Below are 19705 nucleotides of genomic sequence, written 5' to 3' on the forward strand. Positions count from 1 at the left end.
GGTCCTTGTTTGTAGCCCTGTTCTGTAAGCCTCCCCACCAGTCTTGGATGAGGCGCCATCTCTGTGAACACCCCTCTCCCCCTCAGTGAGGTGATCGTGAGAGGTACTGGTCCCGAAGCTCCCCACAGTGAGGGTCTGGCTTTACCTCACCAGTCTCTTACCTTCAGCTCCCAGAGGGGTTCCCCAATCCTCATAAGGTAGAAGACCAGAAAGGAGAAGAGAGTTGGCTCATCCACTATGGACCAGCTCCTGACATGACCACTGGCCAAACACACACACCCCCTTCCCAGACACTGGAGTCTGATCACTTGGAAGCCTGAAATTAGTTGGTGTCTGCCCCTTGAGGATCACTGTGCTAGTCTACAGAGACACAGAGGCCTCTATTCTCCCAGCAAAGCCTTCCCACCACACCTCAGCTTTCTGTCTCGCTGGTTAGCATTCTGTCCCCTCCCCTTCCCAGAGACTGACACAGAATAAGCATGTAGCCAACATTCGCCAGAACAATGAACAAATACCAGGGCTTGGTGGCCACATTCCTGTTCCACAGAGTGGCAGAGGAGTGTGTGAGGGAGGAAGGTCTGCTTAGCGTGGCCTAGCCCCAAGGCTTTTAAGAGCTAGCTGCCCTCCACATATGGGAGAGCCAAAGGAGGGCCCCCAGCACAATCACCACCCTAGAAACACCCTGAGGTACAGACCACACTGGCTCAAGTTCTCAGACCAGAGGGAACCTCCCACTGAAGGTGCAGTCCCTTCACAGACACAGAACAAGACCCCCGTCCACCATACTTTATTAGTGTAAACCTCAGGTACAAGTAGCACAGGAAGGCCAATGGCCTCTGTTCCTCTCCAGGCAGACTCCTGTGAATAGCAAGAGAATAGAGTGAGGGAGAAGGAAAAACCACTGGCTGAGCGGAGCTGGCCTAAGACTGTATCACAACCACACAGCCCAACTGCTAACTGCATCCCCTCCAGAGGCTGCACCGCCTCGTTTCTGCCAACCAGAATGTGATCGAGGGCTTGACATTCATCTTTGGAATTTATCTTTATTGTTTGTGTTTCCCATGACTAGCACAGTGCCTGGCACATGGTCACGTGGTCACATGGTCACATGGTCACATGGTAGCCACTCAGTGAGTAGAGAGCTGGAGGAGGCAGTAGGCTCTCTAACAAGCTGTGGCTGCTTTTATTTATAAGGAAGAGAATTTATATGTAGAGTAACTTGGCTAGTCACACACAGTACTATGCTGCAGAGCTGTCTGCTCACTGTCTCCACGTTCTTAATATTGTCTTAGCAGTGAGCCCTGACTCGTGATTGACAAGCACACAAGGCACACCAAACATTGCCCATGCTCACAGACCATACGGACACGAAATACTAATTTATGTATGTTGAGTTTATATAAGTGTATATGCTCACAAGTGAATGTCCAGTCATTTTTCCCCCATTGGCACCCACAATATCCACAAAGATGGATTCACCCAGGGCATAGAGTTCTCTGTGATTCCCACTAGTCAACCAGGTATACCCTTCCATGTGCCATACCCTTACCCAGCCTCTAGGTCTCCTTCCAGGAAGCCAGGTTCAGTTTAGGAAGGGTGTTACAGCTGACAAAGTCTCGGGGGTACGAGTTGGACATGAAGATGTTGTTCTTGGACACCATGGTGATGCCAGTGTTGTCACAGATGATACGGGGCAAGGAGATGCTGGCCAAGGCCTGTCTCTGCTGTTTACTGAACACGCCTGGGTTCTCCCACCAAAACCTGCATGGGAGCATCATGGACATCATGCCTGAGGATGGTCCATGAGGATGCTCTGGCTGAGGTATACCCAGGCTGAGGGTACCCAGGGCACCACCTGGCTTGAGCTGCCCCCTGAGTGTGAGAGGGCCACAGAAGATTGTTATCTACAGCACAGGAGAGCTCAGGTCATGGGCATTGCCCGCTCTGCCCAGAGGACAGAAGCACAGCTGCTTGGGTCCCAGGCTGATACATGCACCCACAGGGGTAAAAGAAAGCCTGGGTGGCGTCTGCGATTTGCTCTCCTTGGCTGGGACACCTTTTTACAATATTACCAAAGGTGTAAGGCAAGCTAGGTTAGAAATAGACACGGGGATGCCAAGATCATGATGAAATGACGTTGAAAAGGGGCCAACGGGAGACTTTTGGAACTTTTCCATGGTGACTGATGTGGCACTGAGAAACCCAAAGAACGTTATTAAGAGTGGCATTTTGGGGACCAGCAAGATGGCTCCTTGGGCAAAGGCATGTACCACCAAGACTGAGAGCTTGACTACTGTCCCTAGACCAGACCTGGGGTGGAACCAACGTCTGTGTAATTGTTCTCTAAGCGCTGCCTGACTGCTGTGGTGCGCATGCGCCCCCTCCCGGCCCCCACAGCTGTGGCACCCTGCCTTCCCACAGCTTCCTTACCGATCACCATCACGTAGCTTCCTAAACTGAGTGCCAATGAGGCAGGCAAGGAGCTGGCCTACGCGGCCATTGGGCTCCAGGGGCTCGGACACACCGCCCATCCAGATGTCAATGTTGTTGGGCGTGCCATACTGTGCCATCAGCTTCCGTGCCAGCTCCAGGTTCTTCAGCACCGTGCCGAGCTCACCCACTGTGCTGGGCTGTGGAAGCCCACAGAAGCGTCTCCAGGCATTGTATCCTGCGTTGAGTCAGAGAACAGGTAGCTGTAAATGGACCCCTCTCCTGCCGGGTAGAAAGAATACTGGGAAGGGCAGGAAAGAGCTACACAGATGTTCAAAAGCCCAACCTCAGTACACAAGGCCATAGGCAGACTGGATCCCTAATGGATTGGCTGGGGCCAAAGTGGACAGTTGGGCCCGTCCAGACCTCTCACTCTTTTCCTCTCTCTCTCCTACCCTGGCAAGCCCTTTATTACCACAAATCCTGCAAGACTCGAGCATGGAAATGGCACACTGTCCTTTCGAGCAGCAGCCTAGTGTATCTGTCTCTGAGTCAGAGAATGAAAATGTTTCCTGGAGGCACAGCCACTGGGGCTTTTGGGTTACACTGATCCACTTGGGTCCAACCTCCACATCTCTCACTGACGTGGCTACAGCACCTAGCCAAGCTCTGAACTGCTCTAAGCCCTAGTTTCCTGGTCAGTAAAAACGGCAGTGGTACTCTCCCACCCCCGAGTTCATGAGTCAGGATGACGATGTCAGATGACGGAGACAGACTTCCAGATGGTGGGATAATTTCAGCAGCCATGCAGGTTGCAAATGTCCAGCTTGGGAAGACGCCAAGAGAGGCCGAACTTTGGCCACAGGGGCCTGGAAATGGCCGGACCTAGCCTCGGATGCTTCCTGAGAACTGGAAAAGGAGCCCTGGGCAAGAAGGGGAGCTGCCTGGGGGGTGGGATGAGGCTGGGGCTGGCCTCTCACCAGGGAGGCCATGATCCCGGCTGCGCTGCATGTTAAGAGCAGGCAAGTCCAGCCCTATCCTCATGACTTGCTCAAAGAGTCGCTCCCGGATCTCATCCACCACAATTTGGTTCTGGCGATTCAGTTTGGCAGGCGTAGCCATGAGGCCTCGGAGAATGGGGTCGATGCCACCTGAGGACGAGAGACCAAAGTGAAAGGAAAGGTTGGTTATCCGGTTACTAGGCACACAGTGGAGTCAGGGCTGGTTCGAGTGCAGTCATAGGGATAGCCTAGCCTAGGTCCCTGCGGCCAAGCCCAGGCCACCCCGCCCGCAGCTGCTGGCTTTTCCTAGGTTCCTTTCACCTTCCAGCACGACTCTCCAGCTGGCAAAAAAGACCTTGCTGAGTGGGACACGGGGGTTGGGCCCTGTGGGCCGGTACTGATTGTCCAGGCGGAACAAGAAGGGCTGGATGAGGGTGTGGCCGTAACGGAAAGCGTTGGTGAAGACATTGGCGATGCGAGGGTCTACTGAGTCGTTGTAGCATCGGTACTGGGGTAGGTACTTCTTCATGGCGGCGGGCCCCAACACCAAGGGCAGGTAGTCCCGGTATGTGATGATCTAAAACAAAGTCGCTTTGCTTCAGATGTCTATTTATTCCTTCCTGTGGTCTCCAGCCTGGGGGACTCGCCCCTACCTGCCTAGGATCAGGGGCTTGTCTTCCATAGTCTTAGATCTGAACTTAACAGAAGGACATAAATAGAGCTCGCCTCAGGTCATTTATTAAGCTCTGAACCACAAATGTAAACAAGGAATAATTATATCACTTTCTCTCTCAAGGGATTAAACGGTCTTGTCAGTCATTGTGATCTCTCTCTTGCCTTTACGGTATTAGTGCTCTCATTTCTCCTTGAGAGCCAGGGAAGTTGAAATTATTGAGATTATTCACAGTGCCCAGCAATAGACTAGCACACAGTAGGGCTCGTTATAGCTTTATAGACGGAAGGTAGAAGAAGTCTGTTCCTGAGTGATGTTCCCGTGTGAAAGGGAGGCTGTGAGGTGGTGTCACTCTGGATCCAAGGCTAGAATAGCTTCTGAGACTGAAGTGAATCCCGTGTGTGTGTGTGTGTGTGTGTGTGTGTGTGTGTGTGTGTGTGTGTGTGTTGTGTGTGATGTACAGGAATGTTTACATTCTTGAGAAAATAGGGATCATGGAAACATCAAAAACCAGATGGAGGAGCACGGCCCCAGGGGGAAAAATGCTCAAGATGATGACAGTGGATAAAAGAGCCCCGGTGAGTGAGTGCTTCTGCTTACGACCCTCTCAGGAAGAGGGCTGGGAGACAGGAGGAAGAGGGCAGGGAGACAGGAGGAAGACAGGAGGAAGAGGGCAGGGAAATAGGAGGAAGAGGGCAGGGAGACAGGAGGAAGACAGGAGGAAGAGGGCTGGGAGACAGGAGGAAGACAGGAGGAAGAGGGCTGGGAGACAGGAGGAAGACAGGAGGAAGACAGGAGGAAGAGGGCTGGGAGACAGGAGGAAGACAGGAGGAAGAGGGCTGGGAGACAGGAGGAAGACAGGAGGAAGACAGGAGGAAGAGGGCTGGGAGACAGGAGGAAGACAGGAGGAAGAGGGCTGGGAGACAGGAGGAAGACAGGAGGAAGAGGGCTGGGAGACAGGAGGAAGACAGGAGGAAGAGGGCTGGGAGACAGGAGGAAGACAGGAGGAAGAGGGCTGGGAGACAGGAGGAAGAGGGCAGGGAGACAGGAGGAAGAGGGCAGGGAGACAGGAGGAAGACAGGAGGAAGAGGGCAGGGAAATAGGAGGAAGAGGGCAGGGAGACAGGAGGAAGACAGGAGGAAGAGGGCTGGGAGACAGGAGGAAGACAGGAGGAAGAGGGCTGGGAGACAGGAGGAAGACAGGAGGAAGACAGGAGGAAGAGGGCTGGGAGACAGGAGGAAGACAGGAGGAAGAGGGCTGGGAGACAGGAGGAAGACAGGAGGAAGACAGGAGGAAGAGGGCTGGGAGACAGGAGGAAGACAGGAGGAAGAGGGCTGGGAGACAGGAGGAAGACAGGAGGAAGAGGGCTGGGAGACAGGAGGAAGACAGGAGGAAGAGGGCTGGGAGACAGGAGGAAGACAGGAGGAAGAGGGCTGGGAGACAGGAGGAAGAGGGCAGGGAGACAGGAGGAAGAGGGCAGGGAGACAGGAGGAAGAGAAGTGTACTTGTCAAGCATATCATGTCTGCCGGGTGTTTTCATTTTGCTCCTCTGAGCCTCTTATGGATAAAAGAAGCAGGTGTTCCAGAGAGATTAAAAAAAAAAACCTGCCCAAGAACACATGGCCAAGATGTGTTAGGACACAGCCTACCTGGACCATGGCCCCCACAATCTTCCGTGACTCCTGGTAGAGCTTCTCCCCATTCCATCGAGGATTCAGGCTCTTGAGCTGTGTGGCCAGCCGGTTATGTTCTCGAACGAAGAGGGTGTGCATGGAGGTGAGCCCCGGCATCTCGCTGGAGCGCATGTCCCCTTGAGGAAGCAAAGCTTTTGTCATCTTTATGCTCTCCATCCCTTGTCCAGCAAAGACCTTCAGTGGCTCTCATGTCCCTGTTCTCCACCTACCCACACACACCAGAGTCAAGTGTCAACCACAGGCTGACATGAGAGCTTGGGAACACTCTAGTACTTCCTGCAGCCTTACCCAATAGCCATGACGTTTGACTTGTCACCTACCTGCAGCTCAGACTAGGAGATCCTTAGGTACAAGGTCAAGCCTTGTGTCTTTCTGTATTTTGCCATTTACTACATACATACACACACACACACACACACTAAACACACATACACACACACATATATATACACATACATGCACACTTTCATACTATACACACATATATACATACTACATCTATATACTACACATATACACATACTACACACACAAACATACATACATACATACATACATACATACATACATACATACAAACACACAAACTATACACACATACACACACACCCTACAATACATGAATACTCCCAAGAGTGGCAACTGGCTTCAGATTGGACAGGACAGTTGTAAAGGGCATGGACACCATATCACTTTTAGTTCTCTGTCCCTTTGCAACACGCCCAAGAGCAAGTACACATCTTATTGTCTTGATATGGTATGCATGTTTTCTGTTCAAATCGGACGCAATGCCAAAATCCTTATCAAAACAGGGTTCCAGAAACCCTCCACTGTTTGAAGATAGTTGTCATTAATGCTCTCACGATAAGCCAACTGTACAACCTGTTGTGAGGAGAGGACACCAGAATGTGTGCATCCACACTTAAGACTATTGAAGGAAACGAAGTCCCCTTTCCTCTAGTGCTCCCTAAACCTTCAACAAGAAAGCCAGAAGGTGGGGTTCAGGGCCTTTGCTGTAAGACACTGACTGGCCTCAGCTCTTGCCAACTTAAAAAGAAAATTCTGAGAGGAAAGGATATTCCTGAGACAGCTTCTCCACCCCATGAGTGACCAGAGGTCATGACTAGCCAGAAGAGAGCGGGCCCTCCCTTAGGAGATGCACCCTGGAATTGATCTTGACTCTCCTTCCAGGGGACCCAGGAGAGCGCACCGGACCCATAGAAGGGGAGGTGCAGGAAGACAGACTTGCACCCCCGTGTGTGGGCAGGATAGTACACGTGAGTCACCCAACACTTGGCAGGCTAAGATAGGAAGACTGAGGAATGTTTGAACCTAGCCTGGGCTTCAAAGCAAGTACCAGACCTGCTGGAGCTAGCCATATAACCCAGTCTAAAAATCACAGAGAGGTGGTGGGGAGGGGTGTCAATTCCTGGGTATGACCACAATCCTTGCCCCAATCCTATCCTCAAACTGCCAGGTATCTCCCCTTTTGAAACCCCACCTTCTGTCTTTCTAAGAACCCAAAATGCCCATGGAGTGATATTCTGTGACACAATCTACTAGAACTTTCTGGCTTGAGATAAACAACCACTTTCCCACTACCCGCTAGGGGAGCCACCAGCCCATGGGACTACTGAGCCCTTAACTTTGGTTACTACAGAAACTTTTAATTTAATTTAAAATTATTTATGTATTCATTGATTGGTTTTTACTTCTTCCTTTTTTCGCGACAGGGTCTCACGGCCTCGGCTCTCCTAGAACTGTAGACCAGGCTGGCCTTGAGCTCTCACGAAGATCCTCGTGCCGCTGCCTCCCTAAGACTGGGATTAAAGGTGTGAGCCAGTACTCCCTGCTACAAATAATTTAAGTTGAAATCACCACATGTGGCGACTGGCTTCAGACTGGACAGGACAGTTGTAAAGGGCATGGACACCATATCACTTTTAGTTCTCTGTCCCTTTGCAAAGAGGCCCTCGGCTCTCTCTTTTTCCACAGTCCATGGGAGGGAAAGACAGAAGAAGCTGGGTAGATGACAGAGGGTCCTTAGCAGGCCTGCATCCTCACCTTTGGTCGATGGATGGAGGATTGTTTTTTTGTATGTGTGTGTGGTTTGTTTTGGCTGTTATTTTCCTTTCTGTCTCTATCCAACTTGTTACCAAGGCAACTAGACTAATAAGTTGCTGAGACCAGCGTCTCTTATCACAAACCGGCACGCTGCTCACATCCAGGCTGTGTTCCCACAAGCTGGACACAGCTCTGTCCTACTCTCGTCCAGTCCCCAGGCTGACCTGCCAGAAAACAAGGAATGCGGGCGGAGCGGTTGGTGAGGAGGCAGGGGTCATCATGCAGGTTGTCAAAGGGCAGCAGGGCCCTGCCGTTGTCTTGGAAGCGAGGATTGACGGTCAGCAGCCCCAGCTGGTTGGTGAGGTTGCGCAGCCTCCTGGCCAGGGGGTCCTCGCTGCCATACACCGCGCTGGCATCCACAAAGGAAGTGAGGGCGTTGATCTGATTGCGAATGGTGATGTTGCTGTTGGTGCATGCCGGGCAGGAGCGGAAGAACGGGATGCAGTCCTTTTGGTTCTTGATTCGAGGGTCATTGGGTGGGATCTACAACACAGGGAGAAGCTAGGCTGGCTTTTGAGGGTCCAGACCATGGGTGTCTGTAACTTACACCCTGCAGAGGAGAACTCTGGCCCCCTCGAGCTGCAGGGAGGCTCCCAAGGTTCCATAGAATTACTGGGGCTCAGCCAGCAAAGAGACTGAGGTTTAGGGGTGATGAAGAATTCACTGAACTGGAATGGAGAGAGCCTTCTGGGGTTGGGCAAGGCCAGGCCTCTGAGCCCACTTCACTGTGCCTCATAATACTCTTCTCGCCTGTGTCTGTCTTTTCCTCTCTGGTCTGTCACCCTAGCCCTGTCAGATCCCTGGCCCTTTATCTCCTCAATCTTTGCCCTTTTTTCTCCACACTTTCCCCCCTACACCGAAGGTGCCTCAACCCTGACCCTGACTATGGGCAACCCAAACCCAAACTCACACACACACACACACATGCAGTGTGAAGCAGGATTAGGGGAGTGCCCATAGGAGAGAGAGAGAGAGCAGGCCAGTGCTCCTACACTGGGAGTGTGAAGAAGACAGGTCACATCCTTATCCCAGAATTCTCCCAGCCTCACAAAGAGCCAGTCGCCCCACCACACAGGGCAACGTTCAGGGTGAATATTAGGCTCCTTGTGTTGACAGCTGGCTCTGCTAAGGGAGACAAGTATGGACTCTGGACCCAGGAGTGAGGACCAGCCTTGTTCAGGGTCTAGGAAGAAACTAGGACACAGACGGAGCACCAGCACCGTCGCCAATGTAAACCATCTTCCCTCTCTGTGGAGCAGACTGCGGTGGGTGGGAGGATGCAGCACCTTGAGGGGGAAGCAGGGTGGCTGCTGCAGGCAGCTGGTCTCACAGTTGAGGCCAGTGAAGAAGGAGAAGCGGGTAGCTGGCTCCGGAGTCAAGGTGATGTCATGGTCCAGAAACTGTCCCCATTGCATGAAGATGAGTGCGCGGTCCTGGTCCCTGGTCAGCTGATCGTTGGGGAAGCGCACGATCTCATTAGAGACCTGGCGAGCCTACGGCAACAACAGCAGTCATTGGATACCTAAGTCCTGCACATAGGGCTGGGCCCATCTCCCTCTATCGGACACTCACCAGGGGCACCCTGAAGCCACTGCGATTGATCCCGGGCGTCCAGCCGAAGGGCATGGAGACGCCATCTTCATACTCTGCTGGCAGCCAGCGCGCAAAGGCCCGGTTGGAGGCCCCCAGTGTGGGGCTGCGTCTAGAGGGAAGCACAGGGCTCTGGCCCAACGGGTCGCCACAGGCAGGACCTAAACCCCCTACGCCACACATCCCTGAACTGCCCTGAGCCCGAACCTGTTGTTGCAGTGTCCAGTGATGGTGCGATACTTGTCGTTCTGTGGGCATGTCACCCCCACGTCCTGATAGGCGCAGCCACTTGACACGGACAACAGATTCAGCTGAGCGGGTGTCAAGACATCTGCGAGAGTGAGCCGTGATCTTAGATCTGAGCCTTCCCCTACCTCATTTCCTATGCTGGGCAACCTGGGGCTGAGTAGCCCAGTGAGGGCGAGGAGTGGGCGGGCCAGCTCAGCGGCAGAAGGAGTATTAGGCTGCCCCTGAGACTCCTTAGACCAGTGGCTCTCAGGTTTGCTGATGCTGAGACCCCTTAAGCCAGTTTCGAATGGCATGAACGCAACTATAAGATTATTTTCATTGCTACTTCATAACTGTAATTTGGCTACTGTTATGAATCATAATGCAAAGACCTGTGTTTTCCAACGGTCTTAGGGGAAAGGGGTCATTCGACTTACCCAAGGAGTCACGACCCCCAGGTTGAGAACCACTGCCTTAGAGGGAGGCTTGTGGCAGAAATCATTAGGGGAAGAGGAGGTGACCAAAAAGGAAGGAGTTAGAGTACCTGTGACATTGAAAGGCCGTGGCCACAGGGGCTGCAGCTTCCTCTTCAGCAGGTCTAGGGCCACATGCAGATAGTCAGCCGCCCTCACAGCTGTTCTGGTGCCCGCCACCGGCTGCTTGAAGTAGGACAGGAGTTCCATGGGGCTGACGGAGCCACTTCGGAGGCTCTGCTTGATCCTGCTTAGACAAGGGAGGGCCAGAGAAGGGGTAGAGAGACTCTCAGCAGAGGCCTGCCTGTGGCGGCGGGCAGAAAGAACTCGGGAGAGAAACACAGAGGAGAAGGGCATTTCTTTTGTCCAGACGATATGGACCTGCATGGCTAGACAGAAAGCAAAACCATTGAAGGAGTGGCTTTGAAGATGTTCTGACAGCCAGAAACGCAACGCAGACAGACCAGGTCCGGTTTCACCTGCAGGCCCTCATCCTTTCTACAAACCCCCGCTGCTTGTCCTTTCTCCAGAAGACTTGAAGCAGCCTTGCCCGGGGCTGCACGGGGCCTGGCACTCGCCGCACCTTTCTCTCCGCTCCTTGTAGGCTCTGTCCACTAGCTGCTTGGCTTCCTCCATACAGCTCAGCACCACTGAGTTCTCCACTTCCCCCAGAAGAGCTGCCCAGAGCATAAATCACAAGGTCAGGGCTGGCCCCAAAGCCCTACATCAGGCCCCAAGGCGAAGGAGGCCAGTCCAGGGAAGGGGGATATGCTGGGCTGAGAATCCCCACTTCCACCCCTCCGCCCACTCTCCTTTGGGCACTATTACCTGGACTGGCACCATTGGAAGTCTGAAGCAGGGCCAGGGAGGCCAGGAGGCCTGCCAAGGCCAGGAATAGTTTCATGTCTGCAAGGCAAAACAAAATAAAATAAAACAAATAAACAAACAAACAAAAAAAACCCCAAAAACCTCAACCCGGGAAGTGCTCTGAGCTTTTGAGAAAAGAGAGGCTTACCATTACCCTTCTCCCAAGCCCCCTCCTCTCCCCTTCGTACACAGCCCTACCCCAGTGGGTCTGGTCTATGAGGAAGGCCTCCATGATTAAGAGGTCTGCCACCCATGCCCCCCCACTCCAGCTATAGTCTCTAGTCCCCAAGAGCTCAGCTCCATCACTTACCTGACAATGTCGTCGCCTCTCACTGACAATGGGCTTTTATGGCTTCCAAGCTGAGGGCGGGCTGACCTAAAAAGAGAAGGATCTATCCCAAGTCTAGACTCTCCTCCCCCACGGGGTTAGGGGTGCACAGGGGGCTCATGAAGTGGAGGGATGGATGAGGGGATGGATCAGAGTTACTCCCAGAGAGCACAAACCACCCACCCCTCAAAATGTTGGTTAAACTGAGCGTCCCAATTCCTTTGAAAGAACCAAAATTCAGGGAGCTAAGGCTAAGAAGTTATGGGAAGTAACATAGCCCCATGGAGAGAAGGGAGGGTCACAGGGAAGATGTAGCAATGCTGACCCCCTTGAGGGCCTCAGGGTCACCCCCACTCCAACCCTGGTGGGGAGCCCCCAGTTCTCACTGGGGCTGAGGAGACAGGAAATCTGGCTGGAGACAGTTAGGCTTCTCAGGAAAGAGGACCCTGGGGGCTACAGGCTCAGGACAAAGGCAACTTCCTCTCTCTCCACAGCCCCTTCCTCTTAACCTCTGGCAGGGAAGGACCCATAGCTGATTTCGGAGCTTGCAGAGTTGGTTGTGGTTAATGGTCAGTTGGTGAAGCAGCCCAGGACCTGTCTAAGCAAGACCAGTCAGTTAGGAAGGTTCAGGTTAAAGATCGTTATGAAATAGAAAAGGGGGAGTTTCCCCCCTGAGAAAGGCAAGCCATTCTCAATCAGGAACAGTCCCGTGCCCGCCCACCTCTGGAGACCCTGGGGCAGGACTACTTTGGTCATCTCCTATGGACCACTCTTGTCTATGCTCAGATCCCATCTTGGCTAAGGAGCAACGGACAAGACCACACCCAAACTTCTTCCCACTGTGCCCTGGGTCCTATCACCTGGGAAACTGATCCCAGGCTCAGGAGAAAGAAACTATTTATTCTTCTGGTCTCTCTATATGTGAACTCCAACAAGTAGCTTTTTGAGAGTGGATTCTAGAATGTTATAAGTTTTCAAGAATACTTTTTGAGTCTATAGGTAACATATGTTCATTGATACCTATAGGATAAGAATATGCAAGAGATATAAATAAATTGAGCTTCAAGTGCTGGCACAAGCAGAGGCAGGAGAATCAGAAGTTGGTCCAGCCTCAGCTGAATAGCTAACTTGAAGCCAGCCTGACTTACGTGAGACCTCGCCTCAAAATAAAACAAACTGAATAAAAATTGCTTATAATCAATTGCTACTGTAGATGATTCTTTTTCAAGATTTGTCATTGTGTTTCACATAAATCAGCAGCAAGAACAAAATTTCCCATAATCCCAGTATTCACCAGTACTTTAATGATTGGCTATCCTTTGTATAGAAATAATATTTGTTTTAAAAGATTATTAAGAATAATCTTAGCAGGACGGTGATGGTAAACCTAGCACTTGGGAGGCAGAGGCAGGGAGATCTCTGTGAGTTGGAGGCCAGCCTGGCCTACAGAGTGAGTTTAGGACAGCCAGTGATACATAGAGAAACCCTTTCTCAGGAGAGAGAGAGAGAGACAGACAGAGAGAGAGAGAGAGAGAGAGAGAGAGAGAGAGAGAGAGAGAGAGAATTCTTGTATTATTTTATAGCATGTTGTTAGCCAAGATCTTATTACATTGCCCAGGTGATCTTGAGCTTGTATCAGTCCCCAAATTACTAGGATCACAAAATACTACCACCCATCCGGGCATAACCTCTTACGGGACTCAACTGTTTGGTCTGCACACCTCCTTGTCAACCCATATGCACTTGTTTCTTTCTTTTTTTCTTTCTTTCTTTCTTTCTTTCTTTCTTTCTTTCTTTCTTTCTTTCTTTCTTTCTTTCTTTTTGTTTGTTTTTTGGTTTTTTGGATTTGTTTTTTTCGAGACAGGGTTTCTCTGTGTAGCCCTGGCTGTCCTGGAACTCACTCTGTAGACCAGGCTGGCCTTGAACTCAGAAATCAGCCTGCCTCTGCCTCCCAGAGTGCTGGGATTACAGGCGTGCGCCACCACCGCCCGGCTTGTTGCATTTTTAAATTGGTTCCATTGTGCGCATTTAGTCCTTGGCTGGAGGTGTCTGAATGTGCACACGCTGTCAGAGGACAGCCTGCGGAAGTCCACTCCTTTCAGCATATGGATCCTCTGCTTGATGCAGGTGACCTCAGCCACTGAATCAGCTGCCTGGCCTCACTGGCCTCTGCCATTTTGTTTGTTTGTTTTGAGACCGAGTATTTCTATGAACCGCTAGTTGTCTTGGAACTCACTACGTAGAGCTAGCCTCCAGCTTATAGAGATCTATCTGCCTCTGCCTCCCAAGGGCTGGGGTTTAAAGGTTTGCACCACCATGCTGGACACCATTGGCTTTATTTTGATGCCTATGCATTTTGTATGAACAATGAATGTGCTTTATTAATTAACCCTTTCTTGTTAGATACTTGGGTTGTTTCCAGTTTTTATTGCTATGGACAATATATGGAGAACTTGGGTTGTTTCCAGTTTTCATTGCTATGGACAGTATTTGGAGAAACATCTTTGGAGTTAAATTTCTAGTCACGTCTTCAGTTGTTTCCTTGGGCAAGAAGTCTCAGTTGGGGACAGTTCTGCTTGCCCCTAATCCCAGCCCTGGGTAGGCAAGGCAAGAGGATGCTGATCTTGAAGCCAACCTGTTTTGAGACAGAACAAGACCCAGTCTCAATTTATTTTTTCGAAATATCTTATCAGTAAAATTTGGGCTTGCATATTAGGGCTTCAGAATGTATTGCCAATGCCACTCCAGAGGGCTACATGCCTTCCTTCCAACAACCAAGAGTGACAGCACTTGCTCCCAACTGCCTTCATCAGGCCTTTAGAAGTGATTGGAAGGAAGAGACATTTAATGGCTTAAAAAAAAAAAAAAAAAAAAAAAAAAAAAAAAAAAAAAAACCAGATAGTAAGAAGAAAGTCCAACAAGGAAATGCTGTTGCCAAGGATACCAGTGTGGTGCAGTTCAGAATAATCTGCCAGGCTCCCTGACTTGAAAGCCAAGCAGGTCTCTGCAGCTGACCTTTTGTGGGTGACTTATTTAATGGGTATTCATTAAGTCCTTGCATAGGCTGCGGCTTTGGGCTACAGTGGACAGGGAATCCATTCCCTGGAACAAAGTATGGGCCTTATCTTCAAGGAGCTCCCAGAGAGGAAACCAGAAGGTAAACAATGCTGTTATGCACCTGCACAAAGTGTCACACCTACACACTATTACCCACCACAGATTGCCACAGCACTTGAGTCAACTGGGACGCAGGGAGACCAAAAAGGACTTCCCTGAACAATCTCTATGCTTTAGGCGCAGTGTTGAATGATGTTTGGGATGATCAAAGAAACACAAATTGGGAAAGACATTCTGGGTACCCCAAACATCATTCAGATTGTTTCAGTGCTGGGGCAGAGTGGTTAGGTTGAGGACACACACAGGGCACAGGGCCCAACACTCTTTTGAATTTTCGTCCTTAAGGGCCCAGGTAGCAAGAGAGTGTGGGTCACCCAGGCAACACAGGGCAGTCACACAGAGATTGCAGACCCAAAAGCTGAAAGCAATGTGAATTACCACTGGTTAGGATGTGGGCACTGCCTTACCATAGGCAGCAAGAAGCAAGGAATGCTGGGAAAGAGAAAGCAAATATCTGTAGCTCTCTACTCATGGGAGGGGTGAATTCTCAAATAGAATCCTGTCTAATGTGCTCAGAGTTAGGGTTGTGGGCCTGAACGGGCACAGGGCCGGGAGATGCTTTGTGACTTTCCAGTGCTCCTGCCCATTTGACCCTGCCACATTTGTGGCCGCTGGAAGACCAGAAGCTTCCCTTATCTGTACTCTGTTTCTCCCTCACCTAGCTAAGCCCTATGTGCGTTTGAGGCTCAGAGGCCTCTGAGAACTTGGAACATCTGAAGGAAAGATGACTCCCTAAAGAGAGGTTCCAAACAAGTGTTGCCCCAGCAGTAAAGCCTCAGCTCCCTGTCCCAGGGAAGGTCTCTGAAGGGTACCCCGGAACTTCTGCATCTCCACACTACCGTCATCATGGAGGGAATACCCTACCCAGTACATACATCTCTCCACTTTCCCTTTTCCCTAATGAACTTTCCCAAACACCACAGGCCTTAGCGTTTAACCCAGCTTTCTCTGTGATAACTGGGTAGCTACTGATTGCAAAACAGATTGCTCTTTCTTAACACTGTTTAGGAAACAGTTCAGTTGGAATTAGAGGTGTTGGGGTCCAGGGGTCACCTCACAAACCGCATGAACACTAATCTCAGACAGGGATAGTTTACTGAACATTCATCCCAGGACTGAGCGATCAGGGCCTTGGGTCAGACTCAGGAGTTTACTGCCATGCTCAGCTAGAATCCTATAGTGTGTTTAATAAGACTGAGATGCACAAATATCTGTGCTAAGTTATTTCACCGCTCAGGACTTATGAATAGAGGATTTCCTTAGGAGCATGCCTTTGTGGTATACTCATCCTGCTCCTATTGGCTGCAGTATTCAACTGTGGCAGGGGACTTGCCTTGCCTAACATTCAGGTCTTAATTTGCCAACCAGAATAGTAGTTACCCACACATATGTCTCTTTCTGCCAAGTAGGATGTCAATTCCCAGGAAGGTCTTGGGAACTTAAACTTTCATTTGACCACTACTCCATATGGAAGTCTTATTCCAAATAGCTTTTTATATTGGTGCAGGTGTCTCGCTCTCTCACATTGGGGTCCATCCCAGGGGTAGCCTATAACAGCAAAAATTGTAAAAGTGTATACATAGGTGCAGGAAGTACTGCTGGGTGGTTGGTTGGGATCCAAGTTTATTGCATCTAACTCTGTGAAGCTGTTCTAACTGACTTCTCTTGTGATTGGTTTCCAAGCACACAGAATATAACAGAATACACAATCAACTTGGACATGAGAAAGTTTCTTAGTAACAGCAGTAACAACATATGAGAATTTTTCCTTATAACAGTAGTCACAGCACAAAATGGCAGGCTAGATAGGTAACAGTTACCTAGGCCTTAAAAATATTCGTGTGTGTGTGTGTGTGTGTGTGTGTGTGTGTTAAGAAGTATCTCCAGCTATGGGAGCTAGAGACCAGGCATTGACATTGGGGGTGCAAACACACCAAGATCGATCTTGCCTTGATTCTCTTCAAAATCTTTCAGACAAGGTTTAAAATTACACAAGGAGCTGCGGATCTAGCCCATTCAGTAGACTGCCTGCCTAAAATGCAACAGGCCAGGGATCAATCCCTAACACAGCACAGGTGTATAGTGTAATGCACCTATGATGCCAGTGCTTAGAAGATAGAGACAGGAACTCGAGATCATTCTTGACTACATGGCAAGGTTGAGGGCAGCCTGGGATACAAGAAATCCTAAGTTAAAAAAAGAAAAATAAAGAAAGAAGAAAGAAAGAAAGAAAGAAAGAAAGAAAGAAAGAAAGAAAGAAAGAAAGAAAGAAAGAAAGAAAGAAAGAAAGAAAGAAAACATTACAGACAAGATCACACTTCCCCTTGCCCAGGGTGACAGTGACACTCCGAACTTTGATCCCTTTCTTCTCTTTTTAAGAACACTTTGGTCAGCTTATATTTGCCTGTCCAAAGCATTTGCCTTATGCTCACTCATTTGTGGATCTGTGGGGAACATTTTTCCCTAACTGACGTCGCCCTACGGATACTGCCCAGCAACATGTTTCTCTCGCCCAGCAATACATCTTGGCTGGGAGTGTAGCTCAGTGATGGAGCATTTCCCTAGACAAAGCCCTGGGCTCTTTCTTTATCACTGAGGATGATATTTCTTGCAGATCTGTCTTATGTTACATAAGAAAAAAAATCACTTAGCATGCACAAGATCCGCGCAAGCTCAATCCAGACAGGATCCTGGCATGGGGAGATCGTGAGGTGAGCAGGAGTCCAGCCTCTAGCTGCTATTGGCCGCTGATAGATGCAGGGAGACTGGGAGTGTAGTGGGTGGTTTTGGCTACATCACTCTGTGTTCCCAGCTGGTTGCAGGCACACACCTGCCCAGGAGCTATCTTGGATCTGCAGATGAAATACCCAAGTGCTCGTGTGCGCATGCGCGTGTATACACACACACACACACACACAGACACACACACACATAGACACACACAGACACACACATTAGCTCATTTTTAAACTGCTTTGCTGATTGGCTCTGTGGCTGGACTCTTCTAACCCTTCCATGGCTAGCATGCCCTTACCTTTACTTCTAGCTCAACATCTCTAAATCTGCCCTCAGCTTAGTTGCCCAATTACCTCCTATGAAGCCCATTGGTCTTGCTGCCCAAGACACTTTCGGCCTCCCTGCCGTGGGCTGTGTTCCTTTTCTGCCTACATTTTGGAAAATCTCCCCTACAGCTCTGAGTCTGTTCTGTCTCTCTCCCCCAGGTATCTCAATTCTCCTCCTCCTGCCCTCTCCTCTCCCCTGGCCTGTGGGAACCTGGAAGTCCTGCCTCTTTCTTTCTACCCAGCCACTGGCCACTGGCATTTTTATTGATAGATCAAAAACCAATTGGGGACAAGGACCTTCAGCCTCAGTAAATACAGATTCCCAAATAAAGCAAAGCATCAGAACTACTCCTCTACAGGGGAGTCAGTTTTCATTAAGGGTGTGGCTCCTGGCAGGTAGAACATGCTCTGCGCATGGTCCCCGCACCCAGGAGTATGAAAGCAGTACAAACTGAACTCAAGACGTATCAAAGAGACAGATGGACACAAGTTGGGTGGTTAAGGAAAGGAACTATGGAGCTGAGAGGAGTTGAGAGAAGGGGACATGCATATGATCAGACTTCCGTATATGGATGTCTCAAAGAATTCATAAAAATGTTTTAAAAGCATGTCACTTGCCTGGCAGTGGTGGTGCACGCCTTTAATCCCAGCACTTGGGAAGTAGAGGCAGGTGGATTTCTGAGTTCGAGGCCGGCCTGGTCTACTGAGTTCCAGGACAGCTAGGGCTACACAGAGAAACCCTGTCTCGAAAAATCCAAAACAAAAAAGAGAGAAAGAAAGAAGAGAAGAGAAAAACAAAACAAAACAACAACAACAACAGTCACTTTTCAAATTGTTATGTAAGGTCTGGGGCTCTGGCTCAGGGGTAGAATACTTCCTTACACATATGAATTTATAGATTTGCCAAAAGTCCTTTAACTTATTACATATATATTTGAAGTATTACTACATTTTTCTTCATTGGGCTATAAGGCTTTTACGTGATTAATTTTTCTCTTGATACAGCTGACATGTTCCCATTATTGAGAACACTGAAGTAGGAGGCCTCTTTGCATACACTTGCACCCATTCTCTGGTGTACATTAGCCTCATGGATTCGGCATTCGCCTTTCCTTTCTGGGAGATTGAACTGGGCCCCTCAGAGGCACACCAAACACCTGACCACTGGGTCTTGGTTTTGTGCATTTTAATTTTTTTAAGAGGAGGAGATCATCCATTGCACATCCCCTGCCTCTAAGATACTGTTCTGAATTTTCATTCCATGGATATTTTCAAACTGGTCTCCAATTTGTTTTGTTTTGGTTTTGCAGAGATGAAATGGGATCACATGGGATCCCGTGATACTGGCTCAGATTCGTTCCTTGAATGCACAGTGGGAATAGGCATATTTCTATTTTATTTGCATTGCAACCCACTGTCAGTGTTCTGCCTGGTTTTGTCCATCTTTCTCTTGAATTGGCACTATTTTTTAATGATTTGTGAAAGTTGTTTGTGTCCTGTATAAACTCTAACCCTTCTGTTCTCCTGTATGGTGTGAACATTGCTTCATAATCGCTTTACATTTATTTTCCACACCATTTTCAAGTTGTCAGATTTGACAATCTTCTCTTTTAAGCCTTGGTTTTTGTCTCTGTCCCCCTTTAAGGTAATAAATATATTATCTCTTGTGTATGCTTATAAAACCCTAGCCTTTTTTAATATTTAGATTTTTAGTTCATCTTAAATTTTTTGTGCATGTAAACAGGAAGATGTCATAAAGATTACTTTTCAAATAAAAAACCTTTTTTTTTTCTTTTTGAGACAGGATCTTACTCTGTGGCCCTTGGCTGACCTGAAGCTCACTGTGTAGACCAGGCTGACCTCAAACTCAGAGAGATCCACCTGCCTCTGCCTCCCAAGTATTGGGATTAAAGATATACACCACCACACTCATCAAGTCCTCTTAATATTGGTGTCATTTCTCCACTGACTTGTGATATTACTTTCATCACTTAACCATAAATTGAGTATTTCTAGAGGTTCCAATCCACTGGTCTACTAGTTCATTTGCCTATCCTG

General features: G+C 49.4%; 1 protein-coding gene across 2 annotated transcripts; it reads right to left on the bottom strand.

Annotated features, from left to right (window-relative positions):
• Positions 1-771: 771 nt before the first annotated feature.
• Positions 772-11502, bottom strand: Mpo (myeloperoxidase). Of its 2 annotated transcripts, XM_052195390.1 has the most exons (14): positions 11391-11502; positions 11042-11119; positions 10797-10890; positions 10285-10460; positions 9720-9843; positions 9495-9624; positions 9209-9415; positions 8087-8405; positions 5754-5914; positions 3753-4008; positions 3411-3581; positions 2431-2668; positions 1550-1761; positions 772-858 (listed from the first exon to the last, which is right to left on the bottom strand). In XM_052195390.1, exons 2-13 carry the CDS (start codon positions 11115-11117, stop codon positions 1557-1559), a joined length of 2157 nt encoding a protein of 718 aa, XP_052051350.1. In that variant the 5' UTR covers positions 11118-11119; positions 11391-11502; the 3' UTR covers positions 772-858; positions 1550-1556. The 2 variants fall into 2 exon arrangements, with proteins under 2 accessions (XP_052051350.1, XP_052051349.1); XM_052195389.1 differs by lacking the exon at positions 11391-11502 and having other exon boundaries at positions 772-1761.
• Between the last annotated feature and the right edge of the window lie 8203 nt (positions 11503-19705).

This window comes from Apodemus sylvaticus, chromosome 10, assembly GCF_947179515.1.
Source record: "Apodemus sylvaticus chromosome 10, mApoSyl1.1, whole genome shotgun sequence".
In the NCBI taxonomy this organism is placed as follows: Eukaryota; Metazoa; Chordata; class Mammalia; order Rodentia; family Muridae; genus Apodemus; species Apodemus sylvaticus.